At 68.0% G+C, this 26,735-nt stretch overlaps 1 protein-coding gene across 12 annotated transcripts in view; it reads left to right on the forward strand.

Annotated features, from left to right (window-relative positions):
- Positions 1-25,604, forward strand: part of ADGRB1 (adhesion G protein-coupled receptor B1) — a 77,017-nt gene extending 51,413 nt beyond the window's left edge. For 5 of the 12 annotated variants that reach the window (XM_067018102.1, XM_067018098.1, XM_067018100.1 and 2 more), the window contains 14 exons: positions 3,398-3,501; positions 4,765-4,867; positions 5,514-5,664; positions 6,110-6,179; positions 7,622-7,688; positions 9,805-9,890; positions 11,786-11,884; positions 15,054-15,225; positions 18,170-18,265; positions 19,916-19,970; positions 22,089-22,783; positions 23,914-23,949; positions 24,133-24,237; positions 24,808-25,604. In XM_067018102.1, coding sequence (XP_066874203.1) covers positions 3,398-3,501; positions 4,765-4,867; positions 5,514-5,664; positions 6,110-6,179; positions 7,622-7,688; positions 9,805-9,890; positions 11,786-11,884; positions 15,054-15,225; positions 18,170-18,265; positions 19,916-19,970; positions 22,089-22,783; positions 23,914-23,949; positions 24,133-24,237; positions 24,808-25,008 — 2,040 coding nt within the window. In that variant the 3' untranslated portion in view covers positions 25,009-25,604. The remainder of the gene's footprint in view (positions 1-3,397; positions 3,502-4,764; positions 4,868-5,513; positions 5,665-6,109; positions 6,180-7,621; positions 7,689-9,804; positions 9,891-11,785; positions 11,885-15,053; positions 15,226-18,169; positions 18,266-19,915; positions 19,971-22,088; positions 22,784-23,913; positions 23,950-24,132; positions 24,238-24,807) is intronic. The other 7 variants (XM_067018109.1, XM_067018103.1, XM_059042561.2 and 4 more) reach the window with 5 other exon arrangements.
- Positions 25,605-26,735: the final 1,131 nt, after the last annotated feature.

The following is a 26,735-nucleotide window of genomic DNA, read 5'->3' on the forward strand; positions in this document are numbered from 1 at the left end:
GAGCACGAGGAGGAGGTGTGGAGTAGGGCCCTGAGGGGTGAGCAGGAGTTCCCAGCAGGCTCGGTGGTGGGGAGTGATGGTCGCCTCAGGGAGGGTGAGAAAGGCAAGAAACAAGCGGGAGATGGGCTAGGAGCTCAGAGGGCAGGCAGGGCTGGGGCGCGGGCGAGCTAGAGCTTCAGCCCCAGGTCAGTGGAGCTGGGTGGCTGGGAGGTGGTGGTCTTGGGTCCTGGAGGGATCCCAGCAGGCGTGAGGGCGGAATTACCCACCAGCAGGTGGGGTGGTGGCAGCGGAGAGCTGGGCTGAGCGTGCGGGTGGATGCAGCCTGTCTCCACCCGCGGAGTTGGGTGTGTGCGTGGGGCGTGGGGATTCGGTCTGAGCGGGCAGAGGCCGCTGGCATCTCGGGGTATGGAGTGGTCTCGGGACCGGAGTCCAGAGCAAGGCCCCCAGGGAGGACGGAAGAGAAGCGGTGCTGTGGTCACACCCCAGGAGCCAGGGAGGGGTTAGATCCCGGGGGGCATGCAGTGAAGGAAGATGAGACCCAGGCATCCCCCGCCTTGCGTGCAGCCAGAGCGTCAGGTCCCGGCTGTGCCGCTGCAGGCCTGTGACCACGGAGGGTTGAGTAACTGCTCTGAGTCACATCTGAGGGGGCGAGGCCACCTGCCTCAGAGCCTGGTGGGGACTGAACCTGGTGAGGTGTTTACAGCATCCACACAGCCTGGCGTGTAGTAAACAGTCTCTAAGGCATAGTTGTTGGAGGCGTCACTTCTGTGATGCGCCCGAAACTGGGCTACTAATGTGACCAGAATCAAGGCTCAGCGTGTGACCGGGATCAGGGATCAGGCAATGTTGGAGTAGGGCTCGTTCGCGTGGGTAGCTGTGAGCCACATGTGTTGGAGCGGAGACGGGGTAAAGACAGCGTCATAGGAAGGAAATCAGTGTTTAGGGCACATGAGACGTGTAAGAGTTGGGAGAAGATTGCAGGTAGGGAATTCACAACAACCACGTAAATGACAAACAAGTAAGGGGGCGTGGGGGGGAGGGGCCGGTGCCCTGAAGAGACTCAAGACGAGGTGACGGACAGAGAGATGAGGGGCTGGCTCAGATTGAATGTCCAGCGAGAGCCTCAGTGCGGAGGTGACAGCCAAGCCAAGAGAAGAGCCAGCCGTGTGAAGGTCAGGGGAAGAGCACTGGGTGGCGGGACCAGCATGTGCAAAGGCCCTGGGGTCGCACGGAGCCAGTCTCCAGCAGGAGGCCGGCCTGCTTCTGCCTGCTCTCTGTGTGGATTGGGGCCAGTCTCTCACCCTTAAGGTCTCCAGTCCAGCCCTCCCAACAAGACCTTGAGATCCCTGACACCCCTGCCCACAATTCTGTTACCTGTTCCCTCCCCATATTGTTGAGAACCTGCAGGGCTAGGGCTGTCAGAAGTGACGGCTGAGCCAGGCGGAGAGGAGGAGGAGGGCACGGGAGGGCAGGTGGGCGAGCTGGCGGTCATGTGGCTGCCAGGCCTAATGAGGGCAGATGGAGGCAGATGGCCACTTAGGTCGGGGCCGGAGCCGCTTACACGAAGCAGGCCGGAGCCACTTACTCGGCCACCCATGACTTGCGTGGCTGGCCGGGCCTCCGAGGTTACCTGGTGAGTTCAGGGGTGCTGGCCGCAGCCCAGAGCCCCCCCTTCTTCCCCGGGGCCCTCCAACTGCCTGTATGGAAACACAGAAGTTTGTGCTGGAGCCTGACCCGGGCCAGGCCCCCAGGGATCGCTGACTGCTTGGGTGACCTTGAACGACTTTCTCGATTTTCCCGGAGCCTTCCGGGTCGCCACTCGTCCAGCCAGTCCCATTGACCGAGCGTCCATGCCAGGCCTGGCCGAGGGGGGCTCACAGACATGAGGAGACCGGCCTGCAGGGACAGACAGGCACCCCCAGCCATGGGACAGGGCTGGGACAGAGGGACAGCAGAGGGGCCTGGGGGCAGGAAGTGGTGCCTCCAGCGAGGGGAAGGGCCGTCCAGGCCTCGGATGGAGAGCACAGCACGGTCACCATGGGGGTGGCGGGGGAAGGCCGCTGTGTCAGGCGGGGTGGGCCCTGGGGTGCCCTGTGCAGGAGCCCCGGGACCTCAGGCTCCCAAGGAAGGTGGAAGGTCCCATCTGAGGGTGGAAGGGGCCACCGTGGCTTTAGGAAGTGGGTGGGAGTCTCGCTTTGCCACGTGCTGGGGTCAGCAGGGGTCTGAAGGGTGTCGGCCAACTTAGACTTGGGACGGGCAGGAAGGTGTCAGCCCCGGGGTGGGGACGCCCACGAGAAGCCCCTTGTCCCCTGGCCGAGCTTGGCCGTCATCTCCAGCCCTGGAAGCGGTGGGTGCTCGCTCTCTCCAGTCCCTCCATTTGTCTTTGGGTTTTGGACACAGAGGGACCCGGGTCATTCCTCAGCAAGCACATGTGGTCCGCCTGCCGTGTGTGCTGGGCACTGGGCTGTGGTGAGGCCGTGGTTCACGCGGTCATGTCGGGGGGCACGCAGGGACGCGTAAGCACGGACCGGCCGGTGCCTAGGGCTGCGCTGGGCCACGTGGTGGGGAGCGGTGGGGTCCGTTGGCCCCTCTGAGAGGGGACAAGTGAAGGCCAGAATGGCCCGAGGCCCTGCCACGCGGCGGCCGGGCAGGGCACCCTGGCAGAGGGAATGACGGAGCCAGGCGCGGAGTGGGAGGGGGTGGTGGTCTCACGAGCTGAAGGGGGGCAGGGCCAGGCCTGGTGGTCTTGGGGGCCTTCGGACACAGCTTGGGCCGTGGTGGGGTGGCGTGGGAGACTCTGAGAGTGGCTGCTGCTTGGGGACGAGCCCGGGGCCTGGCCTGGGGACGTGGAGGGCAGAGGGCCAGCCCAGATGGAAGGGACCTGGTGGGGGAGGGGGTGGACGAGCGCCTGGGGCAGGCTGTGGGTGGAGCGGGTGTCAGGGAGGGGCCGGGTCCGGAGGGGTGGGCGCCGAGTGCCCCGTTAGACGCAGCTGGAGCCTTGGGCCCCTTTCAGAGAGCGGTGGCTTCTGCCCGCGGCTGGAACTGCAGAGCCGCGGAGCCAGGGAGAGCAGTCCGTGGCGGGCGCTGGGCCTGCTGCCTCCGTGACCTCACCCGTGACCCAGGCTGGGGGAGTCCTTCCCTGGGATTGGTGGGGGGCGCGTTGCGTTGCCGGGCTGGGCACACGACTACCTCTCCCAGTGGGGCCGGGGCGGGGCACGGGCAAAGACCTGCCCTCGGCAGGGGATGAGAGCCCTGGCGGGGGGCGGGGGGGGCCGCGGGCCGGAAGCTGCCGGCGGGGGGCGGGGGGGCGCGGGCTGCCGGGCCGGGCGCTTGCCGGGGGCGCGGGGGTGGAGGGGGGGCGGCCCGCGGGCCCTCACCCCGCCCTCCGTCCCCGCAGAACATGGAGCAGGCGGCCGTGCCGTCGGTGACGCTCATCGTGGGCTGCGGCGTGTCGTCCCTGACCCTGCTCCTGCTCGTCGTCATCTACGTCTCCGTGTGGAGGTGGTGCTTCCGCCCGGGACCGCGGGGCGGGGTGGGGGGCGGGCGGGCGGCGCAGACACTTCCGGGCAACCGGGCGACTGGGCTCCAGTCTTCTCCTCCCATCAAAGGCGGCCGTGGGGGGCAGGGACCCAGCCTCCTTCCTCCCCGGCTTCCCGGTCAGCAGCACCTGTCACTCCGTCGCCACCAGCACCCTGCCCTCCCCGGCGGCTGTTCGCGGACGCTGCATGGCACTGGCGGTGGGGGCACGGGGGCCGGCCAGGGATGCCAGGCCTGCCCGCTCCTGCCCGGCGCTGCGCCCGCGCCGCCGCTCACAGGTGCTGGCAGGTGCGCCCCGAGCCCACTCCCCAGCTGAGCGCCCTGCCCCGTGACCACGGGGACCCCCAGATCACAACTTCCCTGCCTCTCGTCTGTTCTGTCACGTGGACGTGCAAGGTCACTCCCCAAGCCCGGGGTCAAGCGTCAGGATGGGGGCCTCTGCTGGGCCGCCTGCCCCACACCCCCTCCCCCAGGCCGCAAGGCCTCTTCACAGACTCCTGTGCCCTGGGTGCTGTCTGACCAGTGTTGGCCCCTGGGGTGTGGGGTGACCCCGTCCCAGCCGGTCACCAGCCCTGGGGCGAGGGACCCGTGTGCAGCGTGTCCCTTCCCCCGCCGTCCCACTTTGGGCCCGGAGGAGCAGGGGTTTGGCACAGTAGGACAGGGAGGGTCAAGCCAAGGTCACCCGCCCGGCAGCCACCCGCTGGGCCCAGCCGGATTCCCAGTGCGTCAGCTCCAAGGGCAGCACCATATCAGCCAGAGGCCAGCGAGGAGGGGTCGATGTGGCCGTCGGGGGAGGGGCGGCCTCTGCCTCCCTGCCCCCCCCACCCCATCCTGCCCAAGGCCAGAGGCAGCGGAGGGTCAGCGACCCGGAAACATCCAGTGCCCCTGCCACCAGCCCCCACCACCACCACCACCACCGACCATCTGTCCTGAATCCCCTGAAGGCGTGATTGGCCCCCTGGCCCAGCCCCTCCCCCGAGGCCGCTGTGGTTCTGGGGTTTCGGCCCGGGGTCTTCACCGCGCCTCCTTCCCTGTGAGCTGGCGACCCAGAGAGGGGGCGTGGTGGCGACGGAGCTGGATACGGTGGGGACGATGGCAGTGCCGGCGCCGTGGCAGCGGTGCCCGTGGGGAGGAGGCGGCGCTGGCCTTAGTGGGCACAGCAGCCCGGCCCTTGTGAAGCTGAGAGCCGTTAGGGCGCTGACCGTGGCCGCCCGCCCTCTCCCGCAGGTACATCCGCTCAGAGCGGTCCGTCATCCTCATCAACTTCTGTCTGTCCATCATCTCCTCCAACGCTCTCATCCTCATTGGGCAGACCCAGACCCGCAATAAGGTAAGCGGCGCCTGCGGAGCCTCGCGCGTCCCGGCGTCCCAGCGTCCCGGATTGGGGGGCGCTCCCCAGCAGAAGCCTAGACCCTGGGAAGCTTAGGGGGGAGGGTGCAGACCCCTTTGCTGCCCTTTGGCCGCGGCAGCCACGCGGCTCAGTCCGGAGGGGGCTGTCACCCGGCCGGGGCGTGGGGGCTTGGTGTCTGGAGCCTCCAGCTGGACTGGCGCTTTGAGATGAGCCAGCTCGAGCCCCGGCCCTGGCCCACCGTTGGCACCAGGCTGCCTGAGCTTGTCTGTACCTCGCCGTGTGGCCTCCGGGTGACCAGCTGCTGAGCGGGGCTTTGGGGTGGGCTCCTGTGGCGCTTGGTGCACGTGTGAGCGGGTGAGGAAGCCGGGGAGAGGGGTGGCGTCTGTCCCTGGCAGTTGGTGGGTGGAGTCGCGCAGGCACCCACCAGGGCCGCGATGTACCACAGCGCGTCTCGGGGAGGTGGAGCGGTTGAGCGCTGGCTGGCGTCCTACCTGGGGAGTTGATTTGGTCACTGCGCGGACGCAGACGCTGGGCGCTGGGCGCGGGCCCTCGCCGGGACAGGCGGGGTCGCGGGGGCAGGCGGGGTCGGGTGAGCGAGCCCCTCTCCGCCTCTCCCGCCGCGCAGGTCGTGTGCACGCTGGTGGCCGCCTTCCTGCACTTCTTCTTCCTGTCTTCCTTCTGCTGGGTGCTCACCGAGGCCTGGCAGTCCTACATGGCCGTGACGGGCCGCCTCCGGAACCGCCTGGTCCGCAAGCGCTTCCTGTGCCTGGGCTGGGGTGAGCGCCACGGGGCCGGCGGGCGGCGGGGCACCCCTCTCCGACCCGGCCCTCCTCCCGGCCCCCGGCAGCTCTCTCTCCTCTGAGATTCCCTCCAGGGCTCCACCCCAAGGGGTTGCCTCGTCGTGTTTGAACGTCAGGTGAGGGGATAACTCTGTGGTGTGAGGACGTCCCATCCAATATTGGGGCTATACTTACGATAGAAAGTTTTCCCTTTTTTTATCCGAAATTCAGACGTGGCTGGGCGTCCCGTTTTATATGCTGACCCGGCACCCCCCACCCATTTCTGTGGGTCCTCATCCTTGTCCACCTCCTGTCCCCTTTCTCGCATGCTCAGCGTCACCCTCTGTTCAGGGGCTTCGGAGGTGCGATTTGCTCCCCTTCCCGAGACGGGCGGGGCCTTGGACGGCGGGGCCGACGCCCTTTCTTTCTGCTCCTCCCCTAGGGCTCCCCGCACTGGTTGTGGCCATTTCTGTGGGATTTACCAAGGCCAGAGGGTACAGCACCATGAACTAGTGAGTCGGGGCGGGGTGGGGACGTGGTGGAGGCCGCACGGCTCCCCCAGACCCTCCCACTGCCCTAGAAGGTGAGGGCTGGCTGGGCACCCATCTCACAGATGAGAAAGTCAAGGCTGGGCGAGAGTGAGGGCCCCGGGGGCTGGAGGCCGGGCCCTGGGGAGGCACCCTGCCTCCCATCAGCCAGCTCCTCCCGGCAGTGGGCAGCAGGGTCAAGAGAAACAGGGCTTTTGGGGGCGGTTGGAGCCCTCGCTTCCTCCTTCCATGGCCTTGGACAGGTGCCTTAGCCTCTCAGAGCCTCAGTTTCCCCATCCGCACGGTAGGGCATGCACCCCTGCGCCACTGTGGGGATGAGGGGGGCTGTATGGCCCCTGGGCAGGGCAGGGCAGGGCAGGTAGGGGTGCCTGCTTCACAGATGACGTCACTGAGGCCCTGAAGGGTCGGCTGGGCCAGGTCCAGGGGCCTTGAATGCCAAGCCAGGAAGCTCGGGGTTATCCTGGAGGCCGTGTGGCTTCCCAAGATGGCGGGAAAGGAACCAAGGCCTGGGGGGCCATGGCTGTGGATGTGGGGAAGAACGGGGCAGCGAGAGGCAGGAAGAGGGGCTGACGGGGCTGTGCAGGCTTGGCTCGCTGCAGAGCCCCAGGGGGACAGGACGTGAGCAGGCCCTGAGGCACCGCCCTGCACCCCAACGAGGACCCGTGGGGTGAGTACTGGGAAGGAAGTATGAGCGCCGTCCCCATAGCCGAGAGGAAGGAACACCCTGCCTGCTGGGTTCAGGGGTGGATCGGGAGGAGGTGGGTCGTCGCAGCGGGGCTCTGAAGGATGGAGAGCTGTGCGTTTGGCACACGGCACGGCCTAGAGAGCTCGGGGCAGAGGACACAGCACGTGCAGGAAGCAGAGCAGCCCTCGCTGGGCTCAGTGGAGCCCTGGGTGGTGTCCAGGAGGTTTGGGGGAGTCAGGCTGGGGCCGGTGACCGAGTTTGGTGGAGGGCCCAGGTCGTCGTGTGAGCAGGGGGCCCGACGCAGAGGGCCTGGGTTGAGTGGGTGGGTGGAAGTCCAGGCCAGGGACCCAGCCCAACATTTTGGCATCATGTCAGGAAAGAGGGTCTTGCAGGTGCAATTGGGAAGGGTCTGTGAGGCAAGTTGGGGAGCCCAGGCCTGGGGGGAGAGTCGGGGGAGGGGGGCGGTCAGGGGGCCTTCCTCTGGTGGCCCGGCCCTCTGCTGTGTGGTCCCCTGCTCTGGACCTGCTTCTTCATCCGTAAGCTTCGTCTGTCAGCTGCCTGGGGGCTCCCGTGGGTTCTGAAGCTGAAGAATGTACGGCCACCTGGCTTCCTTCTACCGTTTCTCAGCGCCACACCGCCCTCCTGGGAAGCTGGTGGTGCCCAGCGTGTGACTGGATGGGCGCTCACGCCTGGCCGCTAACCAGCCTGTCTCCCTCCGCAGCTGCTGGCTCTCCCTGGAGGGGGGACTGCTGTACGCCTTCGTGGGACCGGCCGCGGCCGTCGTGCTGGTACTGACCCCCATCCCGACACCCCAGGCTGAGCCCCTCGCCTCCCCCTGGGTTGGACTTGGGTTTTACCCGCTGCCCCATCAGGGTTGCCCTGGTCACCAGGGGTGGGTGGTGCCCACAGGTCACCCCCCTGACCTGCCGCAGGGGTGCAGTGGCGGGGCTGGGCTGGCGGCCTTTTGTTTCTCTGAGCACATTTGACCTGACTGCTGGCCACCCGGCTGTGTACCTGCCAGGAGGTCTTGCGGATTTGATGAGCGAGTGACCATAGGGCCGGGGAGGCGGACGGACGGATGACCGGGGCAGCAGGGGCGCGGCTAGGCCTGGGGCGTTTCCCTCGATGGGGCCAGCCCGTCACCCCCTTGAGGAGGGAAGCACCTCCCCTTGCTTGACCCTCGGTGGTTTTTTTCCTGCCGTGCCCACGTCTGCTTGGTGAGGGTTGAGAGACAGTGCCACATGCACACAGGGTTATGGTCCCCCAGTTACAGGTGAGCGGGGGGAGGCTGGGAGGTTTCCCGAGATCGATGGCTTCTGCCAGGCCTGGCCCAGAGCCCATCTCACCCTCCCCTCCCGCCTGCCCCCAGGAAAGGGCATCGCGTCTGCAGAGTCCTGCTGTCCGGGCAGGGCCACACCTCCTTGTTGTCATATCCGAGCCAGGCTCGGGCGCAGGCTGGACAGGGCAGAGGAAAGTGAAGCCCAGGGCACCCAGGGGAGGCTGAGGCTGCAGGGGGCACGAGTTGGGGGAGCCAGTGGGGGGGTGGAGCTAGTGGGGGGTGGAGCCAGTGGGGGTGGAGCCAGTGGGTGGAGCTAGTGGGGGTGGAGCTGGTGGGCAGAATCCGTGGGCCAGCCCCAGCCAGAACCAGCTCCTTTATTCCTAGAAGACAGCGGGCAGGGGAGCGGCATGCTTCCGGGCATTTGAATGCCACTAGGCAGTGGGCCAGGCCTTCGAAGGGCAGGCGGGCGCCCCAGGAGGGGCAGGAGGGGCGATGTCAGAGGCAGGAGCCCCCCATGTCCCTTCCCACAAAGCATCTGGAGGGCGGGGCCGGTGCTGACCGCCGTGCGCTCCTGCCCGGGGCTCCTCCTGTCACATGGGGACACACAGGGAAAGGCAGGCGCAGAGCCTGCTGCAGGCAGGGCGGTGGCCACTGGTGTCCTGCCCTCTCCCGCCCCAGCGCTGTCACCCGGCAAAGCTGCTTTCACCCAGACGGCGGGGGGCAGGGCTGGGGAATGTGTGCGGCCACGAGCTTGGCTCTGTGTGGCTGCGGGGAGTCGGCCTCCCCAGACCTCTGGGTCCAGGGACCCATGGAGTCCCAGTCCCGGCCGGAGACGCAGGAACGTGGCTGGGGGTCAGGCAGCCTCTCTGCAGAGTGGGAGCCCTAGGGGAATGAGGATGTGAGCTGGGAGCCCCCTCCACCCAGGCGACCCAACACCCAGAAGCCCTTTCAGGGGCGGGTGCCCTGCGGTGGGGGATTGAGGGAAGACGCCTGTGGGGTGGCGGCCCTGAGTTACGGTCCATAAAGGGCTGCGCGGTGCGGAGAGCAGTGTGGTTCAGGCAGAGCCAGGCAGGAGGTGTCCTGAGGTGGCGTCAGGTCCGGCTTGAGCCGGGCGAGCTCGTGTGCGGAAGGCACACGCGTTGCGGGGACGCCGAGGAGGGGACGCGGGGCGAGCCTGGGTGTGGGCGGCGGCTGGACTGGAGGTCCCCTGAGGTCCCTTCTGTGGTCTGGGTGGAACAAGTGCCCCAGCGGCGTGGTTCGGCCAGCCCGCTTGCGTGTTTGACTGCTCTGGTCAGTCCCACTCTGGGCAGGGCCGGGCTCACCGTGACCCCGGCCCGACCTCTGACCTCTGGACTCCATCCAGATGGAATCCCAGCTTCATAAACCGCCGACCCCAGTGGGGATGGCCGTGGGCCTGGGGAGCCCGTCCTGTGGGCCCTCGAGCCGCGGCGCCCGGCCCCGGGCGGGCTGGGGGGGACCGCGTGGCACGGAGAGCCCCACCTGGCGGCTGGGGCTCTGGAAGGCGCCGGCGGGGCAAGGGGCCGACAGTGTGAGGGCTCTGCCTCCCCGCTGGAGCCCCTCTCCTGACCCGGGCCCCCCCCCGGCCGCTCCTCCCCGCCCCACAGGTCAACATGGTCATCGGCATCCTCGTGTTCAACAAGCTCGTGTCCAAGGACGGCATCACGGACAAGAACCTGAAGGAGCGGGCCGGGTAGGGCCGGGCCGCCGCGCCGCTCCCCACCTGGGGTCGAAACGACCCAGAGCCCCGCCCCCTCGAGCCCCGCCCCCCTCCCAAGCACCTAGGAAGCGGAGGCGCGGAGGCTGCGTGGCCAGCCCGGCCTTGCTCCGCACCTCAGTTTCCCCATCCGCCCCATGGCAGAGCAGGGACTCCGTGAGTCCTCAGAACCGGTGAAACGGATTGCGTTTGGAGACCCCAGGTCCACCAGAGTGGTGGGAGGGTGGCCCGGGCTCCTCCCTTCCCCGCCGTGGGCTTGGGTGACCGTCAGCCAGGACGTGGCGTGCCCGTCCCTGGGATGCCTTCTGCGTGGGGACGATGCCGGGCCGGGCCGGATGTTCCTCCCACCTGGGAGCCTGAGTCAGAGAGGAGGGAGGGCAGCGCCTGGCCGCAGGGCGCACAGCACTGCAGGCGGGCGGTCCTGAGTGGCTGTGGTGCCCAGCCCTGGGGGAGGAGCAAGCTTGGAAGGGTGCTTCTCCTCCGGCTGCCAGGGGACGGGAGCGCCCTGGTCTCGGCAGCCCTGCCATCACGGCGGGGGGCCGACGGTGGGCTGGGACAGGCCCCCCCTCTCCTGCCCCAGCGCTGAGCCGTCCTCACCTCGCCTCTGCCCGCCGCTCTGTCCGTGCCTCTGCCTCGGCTGGTGTCTGCGTGGGGGTCCCCACCCAGGGGTCCCCACCCCCTCCTCCACCTCCCCTCCGTGCCAGTCCTGCTTGGTCTCTGTCTCTCTCATTGTCTCTCTCCCTCCCCCTCTCTTCCTGCTCTTGCTTTTCCCCGTGAACAAAAGCTTCTGGAATCCTTCCCCTTGGGTCCCTGGTGGGTTCTGTCCTGGTTAGAAACTTGCTCTGGGGGAGGAGTGTGACCCTGGAGAGCCTGCGGTGGCTGGGAGCCTGTCCTGGCCGTCTGTGGGCCTCTTCTCTGAGTCTGTGAAGTGGGGATGGGCAGGCTCGCCACCCCCCCCCCAGCCCAGCCCAGCACACGCTGCCACCCACACGCGCTCCCAGAACAGCGGGTCACGGCCGGAGGAGGCCCCGGGGTGCTCACGGGGTCAGGGCGCCGGTGAGGCGCGGCGCGCCCACCCGGCAGCACTGTCCCATTTGCTCCCTGCAGTAACTCTTGAGGCAGGGTCTGCCGTCTTATTCCCACCTCACAGCTGAGCAGACCGAGGCTGAGGCCTGGGAGTGGCTCCCAGGGCTGGGCTGCTAAATTAGAGCCCAGTGTGTCCGGGCGGCCGCCTGCCCCGTTGGGCGCCTTCCCCAGGCGCGGCGGTGCCACGGCTCGGAAGCTCGCGCGGACCCGCCCGTGAGGCCGCAGCAGCCCTGCTCCCACCCAGACAGGAGGCACCCCGTGCTCTCTGTGCCCACGCGCACGGGCACACACGCTCAGGGCTGGCAGGGAGGCCACTGCCCAGGTAGCTCACAGGCGCCACCGCTGACCATCTGGCGAATCCCTCGCTCCTTGGCGGGGGCATTGCCTGGTCAGGCCAGATGTGGACGAACCAGAGGGAAGGGACAGCGGCTGCGCCCAGGTGTCCTGCTTTTTTGTGTGAATGTGGGCGGATAGTGTCACCCTCCCGCTGGCCATGGACGCACAGGGTCCCAGCCCTGCCCTGCCCTCAGGCCAGCCGCATCCGGCCACTGAGCCGGCACCCCGCTCTCCACCCCTGCCCCTGCCGGGCTCCGGGTGCGTCAGGTGGAAAGAGGCCCGAGGACCCCGTCCCCGCCCACAGCTCCCCGGGACTCCGTCCCCGCCCGGGAGGCTCGGGCTGGACCCCATCTGGTTGCTTTTGCTGTCCCCACCCGCAACCGCCCCCCCCCCCCAGCGTCTGCGAGAACAGTTTTGCTTTCGTTTCAGTCTTTTAATTTCACTTGCAGTCAGCTGCCCCGGGCCCCCCTCGGGCGCGCCCTCAAATGTGCCGAGTGTGGAGCCCTCTCTGCGGCCGACGCCACCTCCGAAGCCGCCAGTAACGCCATGTTAGTGCCTCATCGCCCGCCGGTCCGCCCGCCTGCCGGGCTCTGCTCGCCTCAGTTACATTTTGTTTGTTTTAAGCTCTTTCTGTCATTTCTGTCATCTCTGCCGTCCACCCTGGGGGGCCTAGGCAGCCCCTGCCCGCCCTCCCCATGCTCTGGCACCTCGTTTCCTGCCCTGCCCCCACCGCTCCCCGGCCAGGCTCCCCCCACGTCCATCCTCCGGGCCCTCGCGGTTCCAGCCCGACCGGAGGGCGGGGAGCGGGGCCAGGCCTCGGGCCGCGAGAACGAGGTCAGCTGGTGGCCGTCGTCAGCGTGTGGTCACGCTGGGGTCACAGCGCTCTGCGCAGGTGTGCAGGAGTGCGGCGCGTGTGCGCGTGCGTGTCGGTCATCAATTTGACTGTGAGCGCGAGGGGCAGGCGTGGCCTTGGAAACAGGACGTGCTGGGGCAGCTGGCTTGGCCGCTGAACCCCGGGCCGCCACCAGGGGTCTGTGAGCGGGGCAGAGCCGGTGCGGCCTGGGGTCCAGGGCGGATGCCAAATCCGGAGGGACCTTGGCTCAGAGGACCCGAGGGTTGTCGGCTTGTCCCCGGACACGCAGGTCCCCTGGGACCCTCCCGTTTGCTTCCTGGGATTGAGGGGCCCCGTGGAGAGGGCACCGCTGGCCGCGGGGAGCCAGTGAGCACAGGTGGACACGGTTCCGGGGTGGGGACTTGTCCGGTGGAGCCAGAAACCTCCGGGAGGGCAGGCTGCTCCTCCGTGCTGGGGTCCACGGCCCAGACGCCCTGGGGCTCCTTTGTTACACACGCAGGCTGTGGGGTGGAGGACACAGCCTCCCAGTGGCCCTGCCCGCCCCCCGCCCCCATCCACACTCAAAGCCCCTCCCCCAGAGGCATCTGAGTTTCCAAAGGGGGGGCGGGTGGTGCAGCTGCCGGGCCTCTCCCCCACCCGCCTCCTGTCCTCCCCAGCAGTCACGCCTGGACCTGCACGACCCCTCCACTAGGCCCTCTGCAGAAACGTTTCAGAAACTGCAGAGGCTGGGCTGCAGCAAGAATTTGAATAATTTACGGGCCCCCGAGCCCCGGCCATGTGCCAGCCTGCTGCAGCATCAGGCAGTAAATGCCAGGCCTCGGGCCCAGGGGAACGTGACTCACAGTGGGCTGGGAAGTTTCGGTGGGGGAGCCTGCAGGCCTCTCGCTCAGAACACGTGGAGCTGTGGCCAGGGCTCCGGCTAGAGCAGGCCTGCTTTGGAAGGGAGGAGACAGACTGCAGCGCCCCACCTGCCATAGTGGGGACACTGAGGCCCGGGCTGCCGTCACGGGAGGGCCCCCTTCTCTCAGGCCCTGTGCCGGGTGCGGCACAGCAGGTATGGAGGGGAGAACGCCCGCAGGTGCAGGTACCCCGCCCGGGAGGCCTCCGCCTGGCTCACGTGTCCTCAGTGCCGGGGGCAGCGGGGCCCTGGAAGGGGAGGCGAAGAGAGCGGTCCGATGTCTAGTTCTGGAGCCCGTGCTGTGCGCAGGGAAGAGGCATGGGTGCTTCAGGGTGACCCTTGGCTCTGAGCTGAGCCTCAGGGGGCCGGAGAGCCATCCCCTGAGCTGGGGCAGGCCTTGGAGGGGCAGGGTTAGAGGCTGCGTCCTGGAGGAGGTACGGGGCTGGCCCTGGGATGGGGGACCCCGGTCACAGAGGCGAGCTGAGGGGGAGATGGAGGAGGACGTGGAGGCCCAGGGGCCTGCCTAGGGGTTCTGAGGAAAGAGGTTCCCCGCGGGGCTAGGCCCCTCGCAGGAGCGGTTGCAGGGGTGAAGCGGCTTGCAGTGGCTGAGCGAGGCTGGAGAGGGTGGAGAAACGGAGCGTACCGTCTGGGGGCCTCTGCCCCCGCCCCGGTCAAGGCCCCACTGCTTTGGAGCGTCCTTGACCTGGCCGGACCCCAGCCAGTCTGGCCCCAGCCCCGGTGGCCCCAGCCCCCTCCTGGTGGCCTCCGCGAGGTTCTGCCTCACCTACTCCTGCCTCTCCTTTTGGCCGGGGTGATCCATGAGGGGGGAGGGGGTCCTGATGCCGCCCCCGCCCCTGCTGATAGTGGCAGGAACGCCGGGAGCCCCTGCAGGCTGCCACGGCCCAGGGGGGCTGAGCTGACCCTGGCTGTGGGCCTCAGGCCACAGCGGCCCTGAGACTGGTGGCAGTGGCGGGGCGGGGGTGGGCCAGGCAGGTTTCCCGACACCGTACTCCAGGCATCCTGCCGGTGCGCTTTCTGTCCCCACGCAGCCCCTCGACCGGCATAGTGTCCCTGCAGTGCAGACCAGGAGACAGGCTCAGAGTGGCCATGTGTGTAGGTGGTGCAGGGAGGGGCCGGCTGCAGAGGGCCACGCCTGCCTTGGGGGTGCTCCAGGAGGACTCCTTGGAAGAAGGGGCGAAGGCTTCAGAGCAAGGGCAGGTCCTCCCCTGGGGAGGGCAGAGCAGGGCCCGCCAAGAGGAGGAAGCACCTGTCGTCTCCGTTCCTGTCTGTCCGTGTCTGTCCGCCCCATGCCCTCCCCGCCTGGCCCTGTCTGTCTGTCATCTATCTTCTTTCCTCACAGGTTTCCTCCTTCCTTCTTCTCCCCGAGGAGTTCTCTGGTTTCCCCCCGCCACCCCCCCTTCTCTCTGTCCAGAGCTCAGAGGCCTCACCAAACGCCCTCCCCTGTGGCCATCTTGCAGTTCTGGCCTTGGACCCCTGGCTGGGGGCCTGAGGGCACTGGGAGGAGAAACCTCTCCCCCCTTCCCCCAGCTCTCCCCCGCCCTCCAGTGTGCCTCGCTCCCTGGGGCCTCCTGGACAGTCAGGCACCTCCGTCTTCCAGAGATCTTGCCCCCACCCTCACTGTTGCCCAGCCCATTGGGACCCCGAGTCCGCAGCCGCCCCGGGAGCCCTCGGGCTGGGCGTGTCCCCCAGGAGAGGCGGCATCGGGGCTGAGTGGGAGAGCGTCTCGACGGGGACGGGGAGGAGAGGATGCAGCCCAGGGCAGGGAAGGCCCAGTGGGGCCCCAAGGGAGACGTGCCCCAGGTGGGACAGGCAGCCTGGCCCCGGCCCGGTGAGGGAGTTGGGCTGAGGCCGGGGTCCCGGCCTGGGCAGCCCCCCCGCAGGGGCAGGGCGTGGGCGGCAGGGCCCAGGGCAGCCCTGACGCCGCCGCCCGCCGCCCCGTCCGCAGGGCCTCGCTGTGGAGCTCCTGCGTGGTGCTGCCGCTGCTGGCGCTGACCTGGATGTCGGCCGTGCTCGCCGTCACCGACCGCCGCTCCGCCCTCTTCCAGATCCTCTTCGCCGTCTTCGACTCGCTGGAGGGCTTCGTCATCGTGATGGTGCACTGCATCCTGCGGAGAGAGGTGGGCCGGCGGGCGGGCAGTCAGCCTTCTCCAGCCGCCACCTCCCCACGCGCCGCGGCGGGAAGGTTCTGGGAGGAGGCCGGCTGGCGAGGGGGGGGGCCGCTTCCTTGGCCCGGACTCTTCCTCAAGGCTGGGCTTGGGTCCAGCACGCGGCCAGGGCTGCCGGGAATGGTCACTCGTTAAGGTGCCAGATTCTTCTAGAAGACGCCCTGGTGCCCCGCGCTGGCCCAGGCCGAGGTAGCGGGTAGGCTCTGTCCCCCCGGGGCCCGGGGGCGTGGGAGCCGCCGGAGATGGACACAGCTCTCGTGGCAGCTGAGACTCCTGTTCTGGCGTTTTCTGGGCTTCTCCAGGAGGTGCAAGAGAAGGTTTTTACCAAACCATCCCGACTGCCCCCTGGTCGGTAGCAGTGACTCGGGATGAGCCCCTCTGGGAGGCGGGTGGGAATGTGAAAAACCACACCTCTGGACGTCAGCGCCTGGGAGCCCACTTCGGGGCGGTGGGGCGAGCACGGAGGAGCACAGAGCAGCCGAGGGGACGAGGCCGGGGCGTCCCCGGATGCCGAGGGAGAGTCTGGCGTGGACGACTGGCCATCTATCTGCTGAGGCAGCGCTGCCCACCCAGCCTCCCCCGTCTGGAACTTCCCGTCCAGGGGGTGGACGGCAGGGCCCTGGCCTGGGGGCCTGCACAGCTGAAGATGGGGATGCCACGCTGGGAACAGCTGAGTCCCCCCAGCTCACACCTGGGGGAGACGGGCCACCCCTCTCCAGGGGCTCCCATTGCAGGAAAGACAGGAGAGGTGAAGACCTGACGTTTCTCACGTGGAAACGGCGTTTCCACCACCTGCAAATGTCCAGCCGGTCCCGAGCGTCCACTCTCAAGTCCTGAGGACCGGAGGAGAGTCTCCCCGGGAAAGCCGCAGATCCGCCAGCACCGGAGCCACGGAGACGGCCCAGGAGGAGGCGACCTCACAGACCCACACTGACGCCCTCGAGACCCCGGCCCCCGACCTCCTCGCGTTAGGGAGTCTCGGGACAGCCCCCCAAAGCAGCTACTGCCTGCTCCCCTTGGACAGACGGGGCGGGAGGGGGGCTGACCCAGGCTCGTGGTTCTCGGCTGCCTCCGGCAGCTGGGACAAAAGGACACCCGAGAACGGAAAGAGAGCCTGTAGGAATTACAAACACAAGAGCAGAAATGGAAACGCTCAGTAGATGGGCAGACAGAGGCCGTGTCCCTGAAAGGCGGGAAGGTGGAAATCGGAAAGCGATTAGAAGGTGGGGTCGGGTGCAGGCGCCCCGAGGGAGGACAGGAGGTGCCAGCGTGGACGCGGGGGTGTCTGGAGCGCCTGGCCGCTCCATCAGGAAACGCGAAGGCGGGGTCGGGATAAAGACCCAAGCACGCCCGCGGCGGCTGGGCCAGGGGACACGCGGGCCAGACTTCTCCGTGTGCCCTCTGTGAGCTCCAGGGCCCTGTGTGCAGGGGCCGCGCTCAGGGGCCCCGCCACCCGGGCCAGCTCGGCCGTGCTGGGGAAGATGGGCCAGGAGGGGCGGACAGAGGCCGGCCCCGTGGGCACGGACCGTTGCGGCAGGTGGACAAGCAGGGTCCTCGTCTGCGCCAGAAGAGCCTGGATGTCCTGAGGGGGGCGGGGTGGGGACACTAGGCGTCGGGGAACCCCAGCTGCTGTTCGGGCCAGCAGAGGACGTGCTTTCATGTCTGCCGTCCCCCGGGGTGGAGGCCCACCCCTGCTGGGCATGTGGCAGGGCTTAGCGGGTGTTTGCCGGCCGGCTCAGCGAGTGCAAGGATGGGAGGAAGGCACACCTGTGGTGGGTGTGCTCTGAGTGTCCGGGGCTCTGAGGCCAGCAAGACCCTGGCCCTGCCTCTGACCAAGTCCCTCACAACAGCACAGGCTCAGTGGCCGGGGTGAGTGGGAACAAGTCCGGGGGTCCATGGTGGGTCTACTGGGAGCCCTCCTCTCAGCTCTCCCCACCTTCACTCAGGACACCTCCTCCAGGAAGCCCTCTGTGCTCAGCCCACCCCACCCTCCGTGCTTCAGCAGCCTGCACCTTCGCTTATTCCCTTTGCTTCCCTCCGTGACCTCTGAAGCATGGACTCCCCGAGGACAGGCACTTTGCTCACTGCTGCCCCCGGTGCCCAGCGCTGTCCATGGCAGGTGGAGGTGCCGCCCGCGGCTCTTGCCCGCATTGACCAGCAGCATCCCTGGATAAGCGGGTCTCCTCCTCCTCCTCCTCCTCCTCCTCCTCCTCCTCCTCCTCCTCCTCCTCCTCCTCCTCCTTCTCCTCCTCCTCCTCCTCCTCCGGCGGCTCCTTTCTGTTGACCAGCTCTGGGCTGGCTATTCGCGTGGCCCCTCACTTAGAGCTTCCCTTCCTGTCCCCTCTGGAAAGCCTGAGGCCGTAATTGCTCATTTCCCTTTGATGGAGCACGCTGCTCTCAGCGATCGGGGAGTGGGGGCCTGACCCCAGCTTGCCCCAGACATTCAGGGATGTGCAGGTCACGGTGACTCAGGACAGGTCTGGACACCAGGGGACCCATTTAGGCCAACGCTGGGCTCTTAACAACAGATCCCGGCCAGGAGGGCCTGCCGCGTATTCTCAGGGGCCCAGAGCCCCATGTTTTTGAGTTTTCACCCAAAACGGGCATAGAGAGGATCTCAGAGGTCAGAGGAGAGGCTGGGCCCCAAGGCTGGCCGCTGGCAAGGCTGCCCCGAGCTGCTGTGCCTCTTCCAGCTCGCAGATGGGCCTGTGCCGTTGGGAGCACCCCCTCCCCGACTGGAGGCCCTTCCCCGCGGCACGTGGGCCCGTGTGCGTCCGGAGCAGGGCTGCCCCTCGCTGAAATGCCGCCCTGCGTGGGACTCGGCCTCACCTTCCTGGCATCGCGGTCACGGGGGGGGACGGGCTGGCCGTCGACCGCCTCTGCTCTCCCTCCCCAGGTCCAGGACGCTGTGAAGTGCCGCGTGGTGGATCGCCAGGAGGAGGGCAACGGGGACTCGGGGGGCTCCTTCCAGAATGGCCACGCCCAGCTCATGGTAGGGCTCGGGGCCGGGACGCGGGCTGCCCCTGCTTGGCACCCCCACGGGGCGTCTCCACCAGGCCCCAGCAGCCCAATTAGGAGGACCTCCGAGCCCAGTTTAAGGTTGGGGAAACGGAGGCTCGCCGAGGTGAAGTCCCCAGTCCAGGGTTTGGGGATGGACAGGGTCCAGTTGACGAGGGATCTGGGCGGGGCTGCCGTCCACCCCAAGCTTACCCCCTGGTACCAGCTGTGCCCTTTGGCCAGACACCACTCTCTGGGCGTCCGGCCCTCATCTCGGCTCCTGCCCCCCTCTGTATGTCTTCCACACTTCTCATTGCCCTCCACCGGGGACAGGCCCTAGCCCGTCCACTCACTCCCCACCCCACCGTGGCCTTGTCCTCAACCAGATCCTCTAAGGACCCGACTCCCTGGCCTTCTGGCGTTACACACACTGTCCAGCCCCAGGCACTGCACACCCTTGTCTGCTCCTGCTGCCCACTTTGTAGGTGTCACCTCCTCCAGGCAGCCCTCCCTGACCCCCATCAGGCCATCTGTTCAGACCTTGGTAACGTCCTGGGGGAATTCCCTGTGCTGTCATTTGGTGCCTGCCGCCCGCTGGGTGCCCCCTGGCAGGTGGGAGGTGCCCCTTCAGTCTTTAGGGTGCTGGCCGCCTCGTGACGGTTGTGAGGGTCACAGGCAGGGCCTTGGCAGAAGCCAGCAGCCAGCAGCCAGGCTCAGGGAGGTGTCTTCAAGGGTGAGACAGGGGCCCACGGTGGGAGGAAGCCAGGTTCTGGACCTCCTGACACTTCTCCTGGCCTGACCCCTGACCTCTGGGCAAAGATCTCGTGATCTTCCCGACACCCTGCCGTCTGCGTTCGCCAGGAAGGAGCTTCCAGGCTTGACTGCGGGCCCCGCCATCCCGAGGCCCCACGGTCCCTGGAGAAGGCCACCGCCCAGCCTGGGTGGCCCGAGCTGGGTCCCCCAACTGGCCGAGCTCCCCGAGGGCAGGGCCGAGGTCACCCACTTCCGCCTCCCCCAGCTCCTAGCCCGGGACGGGGCAGGTGCTGCAGCGGGGACCACGGCCACTGCTCCAGGGGCAGCTGGTCTCGCCCTGGCACTGGACGTCTGTGTCCCGACCCCACTCTGCCGGCCAGCTGGCCTCCATTTCCTCGTCCCCAGGGCTGTGGTGAGGACCAAAGGGGTGGCATGGGACAGGCCCCCCTCCCGGCACATCAGTGGGTGGTGGTGGCCTGGGCAGCAGGGGCTCTGGCGTGGGGCCCTCTGTGTGTCCTGTCCCATTGGAGGGACTCGAGGCCAAGGGCGTGAGTGGGCTGTGCCTAATCCCCGGATGCGCTGGAGGGAGAGCGTGCTCACGCGCGCGCGCGCCTTCACACGCCCACAGCTGTGCACACGCGACACACGGGGGCACGCGGGGGCTCGCTTTGGGTGAACCCGTCAGCCCGTGGCACCCCTGAGCCTGGGGACACCCTTGGCCCTCCGGGGCGCACGCGCACGCGCACACGGCATCAGACGCACGCCTCCGAGGTGCGGCTGCAGCTCCGGGGCGGCCCTCGCCCGCAGCCTGCGGGCAGCGTGGTGTGCGGGGCAGCAGCCCGGCCTTGCCCGCTCGCCTTCGGCCTCACTCTGACCCGTCTCTGCCTTGCAGACCGACTTCGAGAAGGACGTGGATCTGGCCTGTAGATCAGGTGAGCGCCTGACAGGTGAGAGCGACAGGTGGCCCTTCCCCGGGCCCACTGCCTTTTCTTTTCTCCGTGCGTCTGTCTGCTTGTCTGCCTGTCCGTCCTCATCCCACCCCCGCCAGCCACCTCCGTGCCTCCCATCCCCCAGCCGCTCCCGGAGGCCGCCGGCAGGTCTGTGGAGGCAGGAGCAAAAGCCTCCAGAACTGTCCTGGGTCTCAGGCCTGGCAGGTTGCGCGGCACGTCCAGTGGTGGTGGAGCCCTTAGCACTGGAAGGAGCCACCTGGGGCCTCCCCTGCTCCAGCCCTGTCCCGCTGCTCTCCCTCAGCACGCCCATAGCCCTCAGCCCTCCAGCTTCCTTGTAGGGGCAGTGAGGCTGGGCCAGCTCTGTGAGTCCTGGAGCCGCCCTGCCCCCTGCCCCGCCTCCACCCCTCCCCCACCCTGCCTGCCCTCCCTCAAGGGCCCATGTTCTGTGTTGCCTCCTTTTCTTCACTGTTGCTCCAACCATGGAGGAGGGGTTGGTCGAGCTTTCAGATTGGGGGCCGTCAGTGGAAGCAGGAGGAAAGCAGTGAGAAGGATCCACTGCTGAGCCCTAGGCTAGCAATGAGCTTCCTGGAAGCAAGTGCAAAAAGGGAATCAATTGCCTAATAAAAGGAAGCTGTCCAGGCATCATTTTTTTTATGAGTCAGGTGGTGGGGGCAGTGAAAGGCAGCGTCTGGGGCTGTGGACGACCAACTGGTTTTGGTTCCTCTGGTCTGTCAGATATTTGTGGAGCATCTTTTCTAGAGATATAGCCACGGAGAGGGGCTTACAGCCCTGGGTGGGGAGTGTCTGCTGCTGCCAGGTGGACCCCAGGAAGCCTTCCTTGAGGAGGTGACCTCTGGCTTGGGCTGGACAGGAGGTGAACAGAGCATCCTTCCTGCCCCACCTTAGTCTGTGTGCTCTAGCCAACCTCCCTGAGAGGAGAGGCGACCCCAAGACTTAGGGGCCTCTGGGGGCTTGGGCCCAGCCCTGTGTAGTAGTACCGGCCTCTCTGAGCCCCCAGTTCCTTCCTCATTAGTAACATGGCCCAGCCTGGCCCTTGGCCTCGAGAGGAGCGAGCGGCCGGCAGCTGTGGGTGGGGACCACAGACACAGCCAGGTGCTAGGTGGACAGAAGGGGGGGACCAGCACAGGGCAGCTGGGGGCCCCGGTGAGCGCACAGGAGGCCTCCTGCAGCTGGATCTGAGCAAGGAAGGCGCACGGGGCTCGACACTGGCTCTGACATAGACAGCCGGAGGGAAGGGACACGCGAGGGAGACGCAGCGAGCGGGGGGAGCCTTTCCTGACCCTGACCCTGACCCTGACCCTGACCCTGATGCGAGAGGCGGGAAGCAGGTTTGGCAGGGAGGATGGTAGGTTTGTTGGGCCGCGGGGACCGGGGGCAGAGCAGGACGGCAGACCTGGGTGCTGGTGTTGGCATCCGGAGGGTGGAGGAGAGAAGAGGCCCGAGATCCCTGGCCACCAGGGAGGCGGAGGAGGAGGACCAGGGAGGGCAAGTGACCAGCGGCCTGGGCAGCTCGGAGGGTGTGTGCTGAGGAGGTGGGCCGCGGGGAGCGGCTGATGAGCGCTGGAGGCCGGGCGAGGGTGCGACGTGGCGGCCTGTCCACCCAGCAGTGCAGGCGTGGGGAGGGTTTCCAGAGGATCAGCCCTGAGTGGGCCGTGGGCTGCAGCTCTGGGCCCTCTGCGGGCCAGTGGAGGCTGAACTGACTGGCAGGGGCGAGCCGGGCGGCGGGCAAGCCTGAGCCCAGGTCGGAGGTCCCGGCATCCTGGTCCCCATTGCTGAACAGAAGAGACGCTGGGCCCCCGGGAACGGCTGTCCCGCCTGCAGCGAGGGGCTGAGTCCCCACGCTTCCAGGCAGCCCGGGCCGCCTCTCGCTTGCCCTTCCCAGCTACTGTGGGTGGAGATCATTTGTCCTCTTGTGGGGAGGACAGAGAGGCACCCCTGCGTCCCAGCCTTGTTTGAAAGGACAGAGAAGCACCAGCTGCTGCAGCGCCGAGCACAGGGCGGGTGCCCAGATGGGCCAGCAGGTCAGACCGAGCGGGACCCGGAGCCCCCCCTCCGCCTCCGGCTGCCCTGACCCCCCCTCGCCTGTCCCCGCAGTGCTGAACAAAGACATCGCAGCCTGCCGCACGGCCACCATCACGGGCACGCTCAAGCGGCCATCTCTGCCCGAGGAGGAGAAGCTGAAGCTAGCCCACGCCAAGGCGCCCCCCAATTTCAACAGCCTGCCGGCCAACGTGTCCAAGCTGCACCTGCACGGCTCGCCCCGCTGCCCGGGCGGCCCCCTGCCCGACTTCCCCAACCACTCGCTGACGCTCAAGAAGGACAGGGCGCCCAAGTCGTCCTTTGTCGGCGACGGGGACATCTTCAAGAAGCTGGACTCGGAGCTGAGCCGAGCGCAGGAGAAGGCCCTGGACACGAGCTACGTGATCCTGCCCACGGCGACAGCCGGGCTGCGGCCCAAGCCCCAGGAGGAGCCCAAGTACAGCATCCACATCGACCAGATGCCTCAGACTCGCCTCATCCACCTCAACATGGCGCCCGACGCCGGCCTCCCCGCCCGCAGCCCGCCCTCCCGCCAGCCCCCCGAGGCGCCCCCCACCCAGCCCCCCCCGCCCCCGCCCCCACCCCCGCCGCCGCCGCCCCCTCAGCAGCCCCTGCCCCCGCCCCCCGCCCTGGAGTCGGCGCCCCCCAGCCTGGGGGAGCCCGGGGAGCCCGCCGCCCACCCGGGGCCCAGCACGGGGACCGGGACCAAGAATGAGAACGTCTCCACCTTGTCCGCGAGCTCCCTGGAGGTAAGGGCAGCCAGGGGGGCCAGCGGACAAGGGACAGGTGCGTTGTGGGCCCTGCGGGTTTGGGCGGTGGCTCCACAGGTGGGGCTGGCAGCCAGCCTCAGGGAGCCCGGGCCCGGGAAGCCCGGGGGCCGGCATCACCCCTGATGGAATGAGTCCTGTTGGCAGGAAGGGAACGTGAGGCCTGTGTAGGGGAGGGCTTGCCTTCCCCTTCCCTTCCCCTTCCCTTCCCCTGCGGGCAAGTGGCAGGGCTCTGCCTGCAGAGGGCAGCAGCTACCTGTCCTCCAGCCGTGCTCCTCGCAGCCCGGGGCCTGCTGGGCCACCGAGACGGAGCTTGCACCTGTGCTCGAATGGCCACTTGTCAGGTGGCCGCCCTCGGTGGCGGTCTCGCCCATCACATAAGGGCTCAGGAGCTTTCGGCCTGGACTTGAAGCAGCTTGAGGCTAGTTCCTTCCGTGGTTGGGCGCCCAACGGCAGCAAGGCCCCTTAGACCAACCTCAAACCTGCAGTTGAGCCCCGAGCCCTGCTCAGCCGGTAGAACAGGGGCTCAGAGACGGCAGGGCTGGGGAGCAGCCAGGCCCAGCACCCTCGGGGAGCCCCCCCCCCCCTCCCCAGGCTGGGCTCCCACCTCCTGGCTCACGGCCTCTGGTGAATGCAGCCCCGGGTACCAGTTCTGCGGCTGGCCAGCAGTGCCACGGCCCTGGGTCCAGGTCTCCTTGTCCCTGGGAGCGTGTCCTGGGCCGCCAGAGCTGGACACCGTTGCCCAGCCCTGGCACTGGCCTCAAGGTGGCACAGAAGGTGAATGAGGGCCCACCCACAGCCTGCCCCTGCCTTCTGGGTCCTCGGGCCTCTGTTTCCTTACGCCCAGTGGCCCTTCTTCCCGTCCGCCCTCTTCCTCCAGGGCCCCGGCTGGGCTCCCGGTGCCTCCGGGCAGGGGTGGCCCACAGGGCGCTTGGGCACTGAGACCCATAGCTTCAGCGTGGTCCGAGGTGTGTCTCCCAGGGCTTGGCCAGGACCAAGGGTGGCCAGGGGTGAGGGGGTCCCTGGCCTCCCTCATCCTCAGGCAGGAGCTCGTGGTCTGGGGGACTGGGGGGAACTGCTGGCGAACATGCACAAACCCCTCCTCCCCACAGCGGCGGAAATCGCGCTACGCGGAACTGGACTTTGAGGTGGGTCCTGGTGTCCCCTGTCCCATTCACCTGGGTCCAGGCCTTTCAACAGGCAGGGAGGGGCTGGGGAGGAGGACCCTGCCCTGACGGGGAGGCCGGTCCCCAGGAGCCCACGCTGGGCGGGGGCAGGGCAGGGCAGCCCCTCTCCCCGGCTCAGGACCGGCGCCCCTCCTCCCCCTGCAGAAAATCATGCACACCCGGAAGCGGCACCAGGACATGTTCCAGGACCTGAACCGGAAGTTGCAGCACGCCGAGAAGGACAAGGATGCGCTGGGCCCGGACAGCAAGGTCTGGAGGGCGGGGCTGAGGGTGGGGACGGGTGGGGGGCGGGGTCTCAGGGGCGGAGCCTGGGCGGGGCTGTGGGACAGCCCTTAGGTAAGCTCTTCTCTCCTCCTTCCGGCCGGCCCTACTTCATTCATTCATTTGGTCCTTCACTCAGCCTTTCCCAAGGACTGGCCCGACCCAGCCCATGCTAGACCCTGGAGGGACAGGGCAGGTGGATGGGTCTGTCCCAGGGGCCGTCTAGAAGCTGGGTTGTGGCTGGGCTGGGGGAGCCTGGGTAGGGCCGCTCCGCAGCGGCGGGCAGCAGCCAAGCGAGGGGTGCTGGGTGGGAAGGGGCCTCCAGCTGCCCTTCCCTGCAGGCCACCCCGACTCATCCAACGGCGGGGGTCGCAACCCTCGCGCGGTCCAGGAAAGGCTCCGCGCCCGCGCTCACCCGCCTGTGCCGGGGTCTCCTTGCCGCCCGCCCCTGCCTGTCTGGTCCCTTCCTCACTATCCGCCTCTTTTCTCCACTCCCCATCTGTTCTGCTCTGTGTCTCTACGTCGGGGCCCTCACCCCCTCCACTGCCCACCGGCCAGCAGCCAGAAAAGCAGCAGACGCCCAACAAGCGGCCCTGGGAGAGCCTCCGAAAAGCGCACGGGCCACCCGCGTGGGTGAAGAAAGAGCTGGAGCCGCTGCCGCCATCGCCGCTAGAGCTGCGGAGCGTGGAGTGGGAGAAGTCGGGCGCCACCATCCCGCTGGTGGGTCAGGACATCATCGACCTCCAGACCGAGGTCTGAGTGGGCGGGCGGCGGCCATGCACCGGGCCACGGAGGAGGGATGCTGCTCTGCCCGCTTCTGCCACAGGACGGGCACAGACACACTCACGGGTGGCGGGCAAGGCCCGCGCCCCGGCCTCAGGGCGCTCGGACGGCGGCCAGGCAGAGGCCCGCAGTGCTGGGACCAGAGCCAGACGGGACAGGAGGCGGCGGCCCCGGTGGGCACAGGGCCCCAGAGACCCGAAGGTGCCTCAGACTCTGCCCTCCTCCGGCCCAGCCCCGGCGGGCGGGCAGAGGCAGCCGTGGACAATGGCCAGGCCGGGTGCGGCCAGCATCCCTGGGATGGCCACCTGAGCTGCTGCAGCAGAGGACCAGCCTGCTTGGCCTGGCCAGCCTGGCACCGTTTTTTAGACCCCCCCACCCTTCGGGAAGCAGCCAGCCCCCCCGCACCCTTCCAGGGCCCAGGGGCCCCTCCCCAGACCCAGGCGGAGAGCACAGCCCTCCTACCCACGCCGCCCCAGGGGCAGGACCAGAAGCCCACTCCGGGAAGAAGCAGGGGTGGGGAATCTATTTTTTCTCTCCTTTTCTTTTCTTCAATAAAAAGAATTAAAAACCCACGTCCTCGCTGTGTGGCCCTGCTCTGTGCAGCGTGCAGGCCAGCACCCTGGCGGGCTGGGGGTGGCCTTTGCTGACCTCGGTCCCTTCACCCGGGTCGGGGAGGGCTGGGGAGGCCTAGTGGGCACCACGCCCTGCCTGCGGTCGGGCCCAGAGAGTGCAAGTGCGGGGTCCCCGCCTCTCCTCCGTGCTTCCAGCAGGGGGCAGCCGGAGCTGCCGCAGGGAGCTGGCTGGGGAACTGCCAGGCTGGAGGGTGGAGGGCAGCTATGCAGATCCCCTCCCCCCAGGCTGTGCACCCCACCCCGGGGAGCCCCAGGGCCTCGGCCGCCAGACAGAACCCCTGGGCTCCGAGAGGCAACAGACAGGCCGCCTGTCCCAAGAGGAGGTGTTCAGGTGGGCCTTTCGGAGGCCCCAGCACCCCGAGATTATGGGTCCCCAACCGTGTGATCCAAGGTGAAAACGACGGCAGGTCCAGCTGAAAGGCCGTGGGCACTGCCTGGAATGGGGCTCCCATGGCGGCCTCGCTCTCCGCATTCAGGGCTCAGCTCGGGGGAATCTCACCGGGCGTGGATGCACCCGGGATGCACCCCCCCATCCAGAGTCCCCACCAGCAGGCGCAGACGGGACGGGGGAGGGGCTTGGTGGGCACTGCCTCCTGTGTGAGTGACCGCAGTGACCGTGGGTGGAGAGAGACACGGGACCACGCATGCCTGGGGGGGGCCGGGTGACCGTGACCGTGAGTGACCACAAGTGGCCCTACATGAGTGGACAGCCGTGAGGGAGGGAAGTGTGGCCACGGCAGCAGCAGCAGCCGATGTGGTGCTAAGCCCTCCGGTCACACGCGGCCAGCGCTCGGGAACCAGCGCTTCTCGAGGGCGCATGGTGTCTGAGTCCGAGTCTCAACACTTCAAAAAGCCAAAATTGGTGGGATTTGGCAGCAGGACCCGACCCAAACTGAAGCTGGTTATAGCTCGTTAAAACCACGAAATGCACGTATGCACATCTTAGTGTGTTCCCCCTGGGGTGTTCGGTGAAATCTCACACATGCACCGGACTAGCTCTAAACCCAGAGAGTCCCGAATTCCAAGCCCATCTGGCTTGACCTCGGGCAAGCCCTCCCCTCTGGGCCTCGG

The sequence above is a fragment of the Kogia breviceps genome, chromosome 17, assembly GCF_026419965.1.
Source record: "Kogia breviceps isolate mKogBre1 chromosome 17, mKogBre1 haplotype 1, whole genome shotgun sequence".
NCBI classification, from domain to species: domain Eukaryota; kingdom Metazoa; phylum Chordata; class Mammalia; order Artiodactyla; family Physeteridae; genus Kogia; species Kogia breviceps.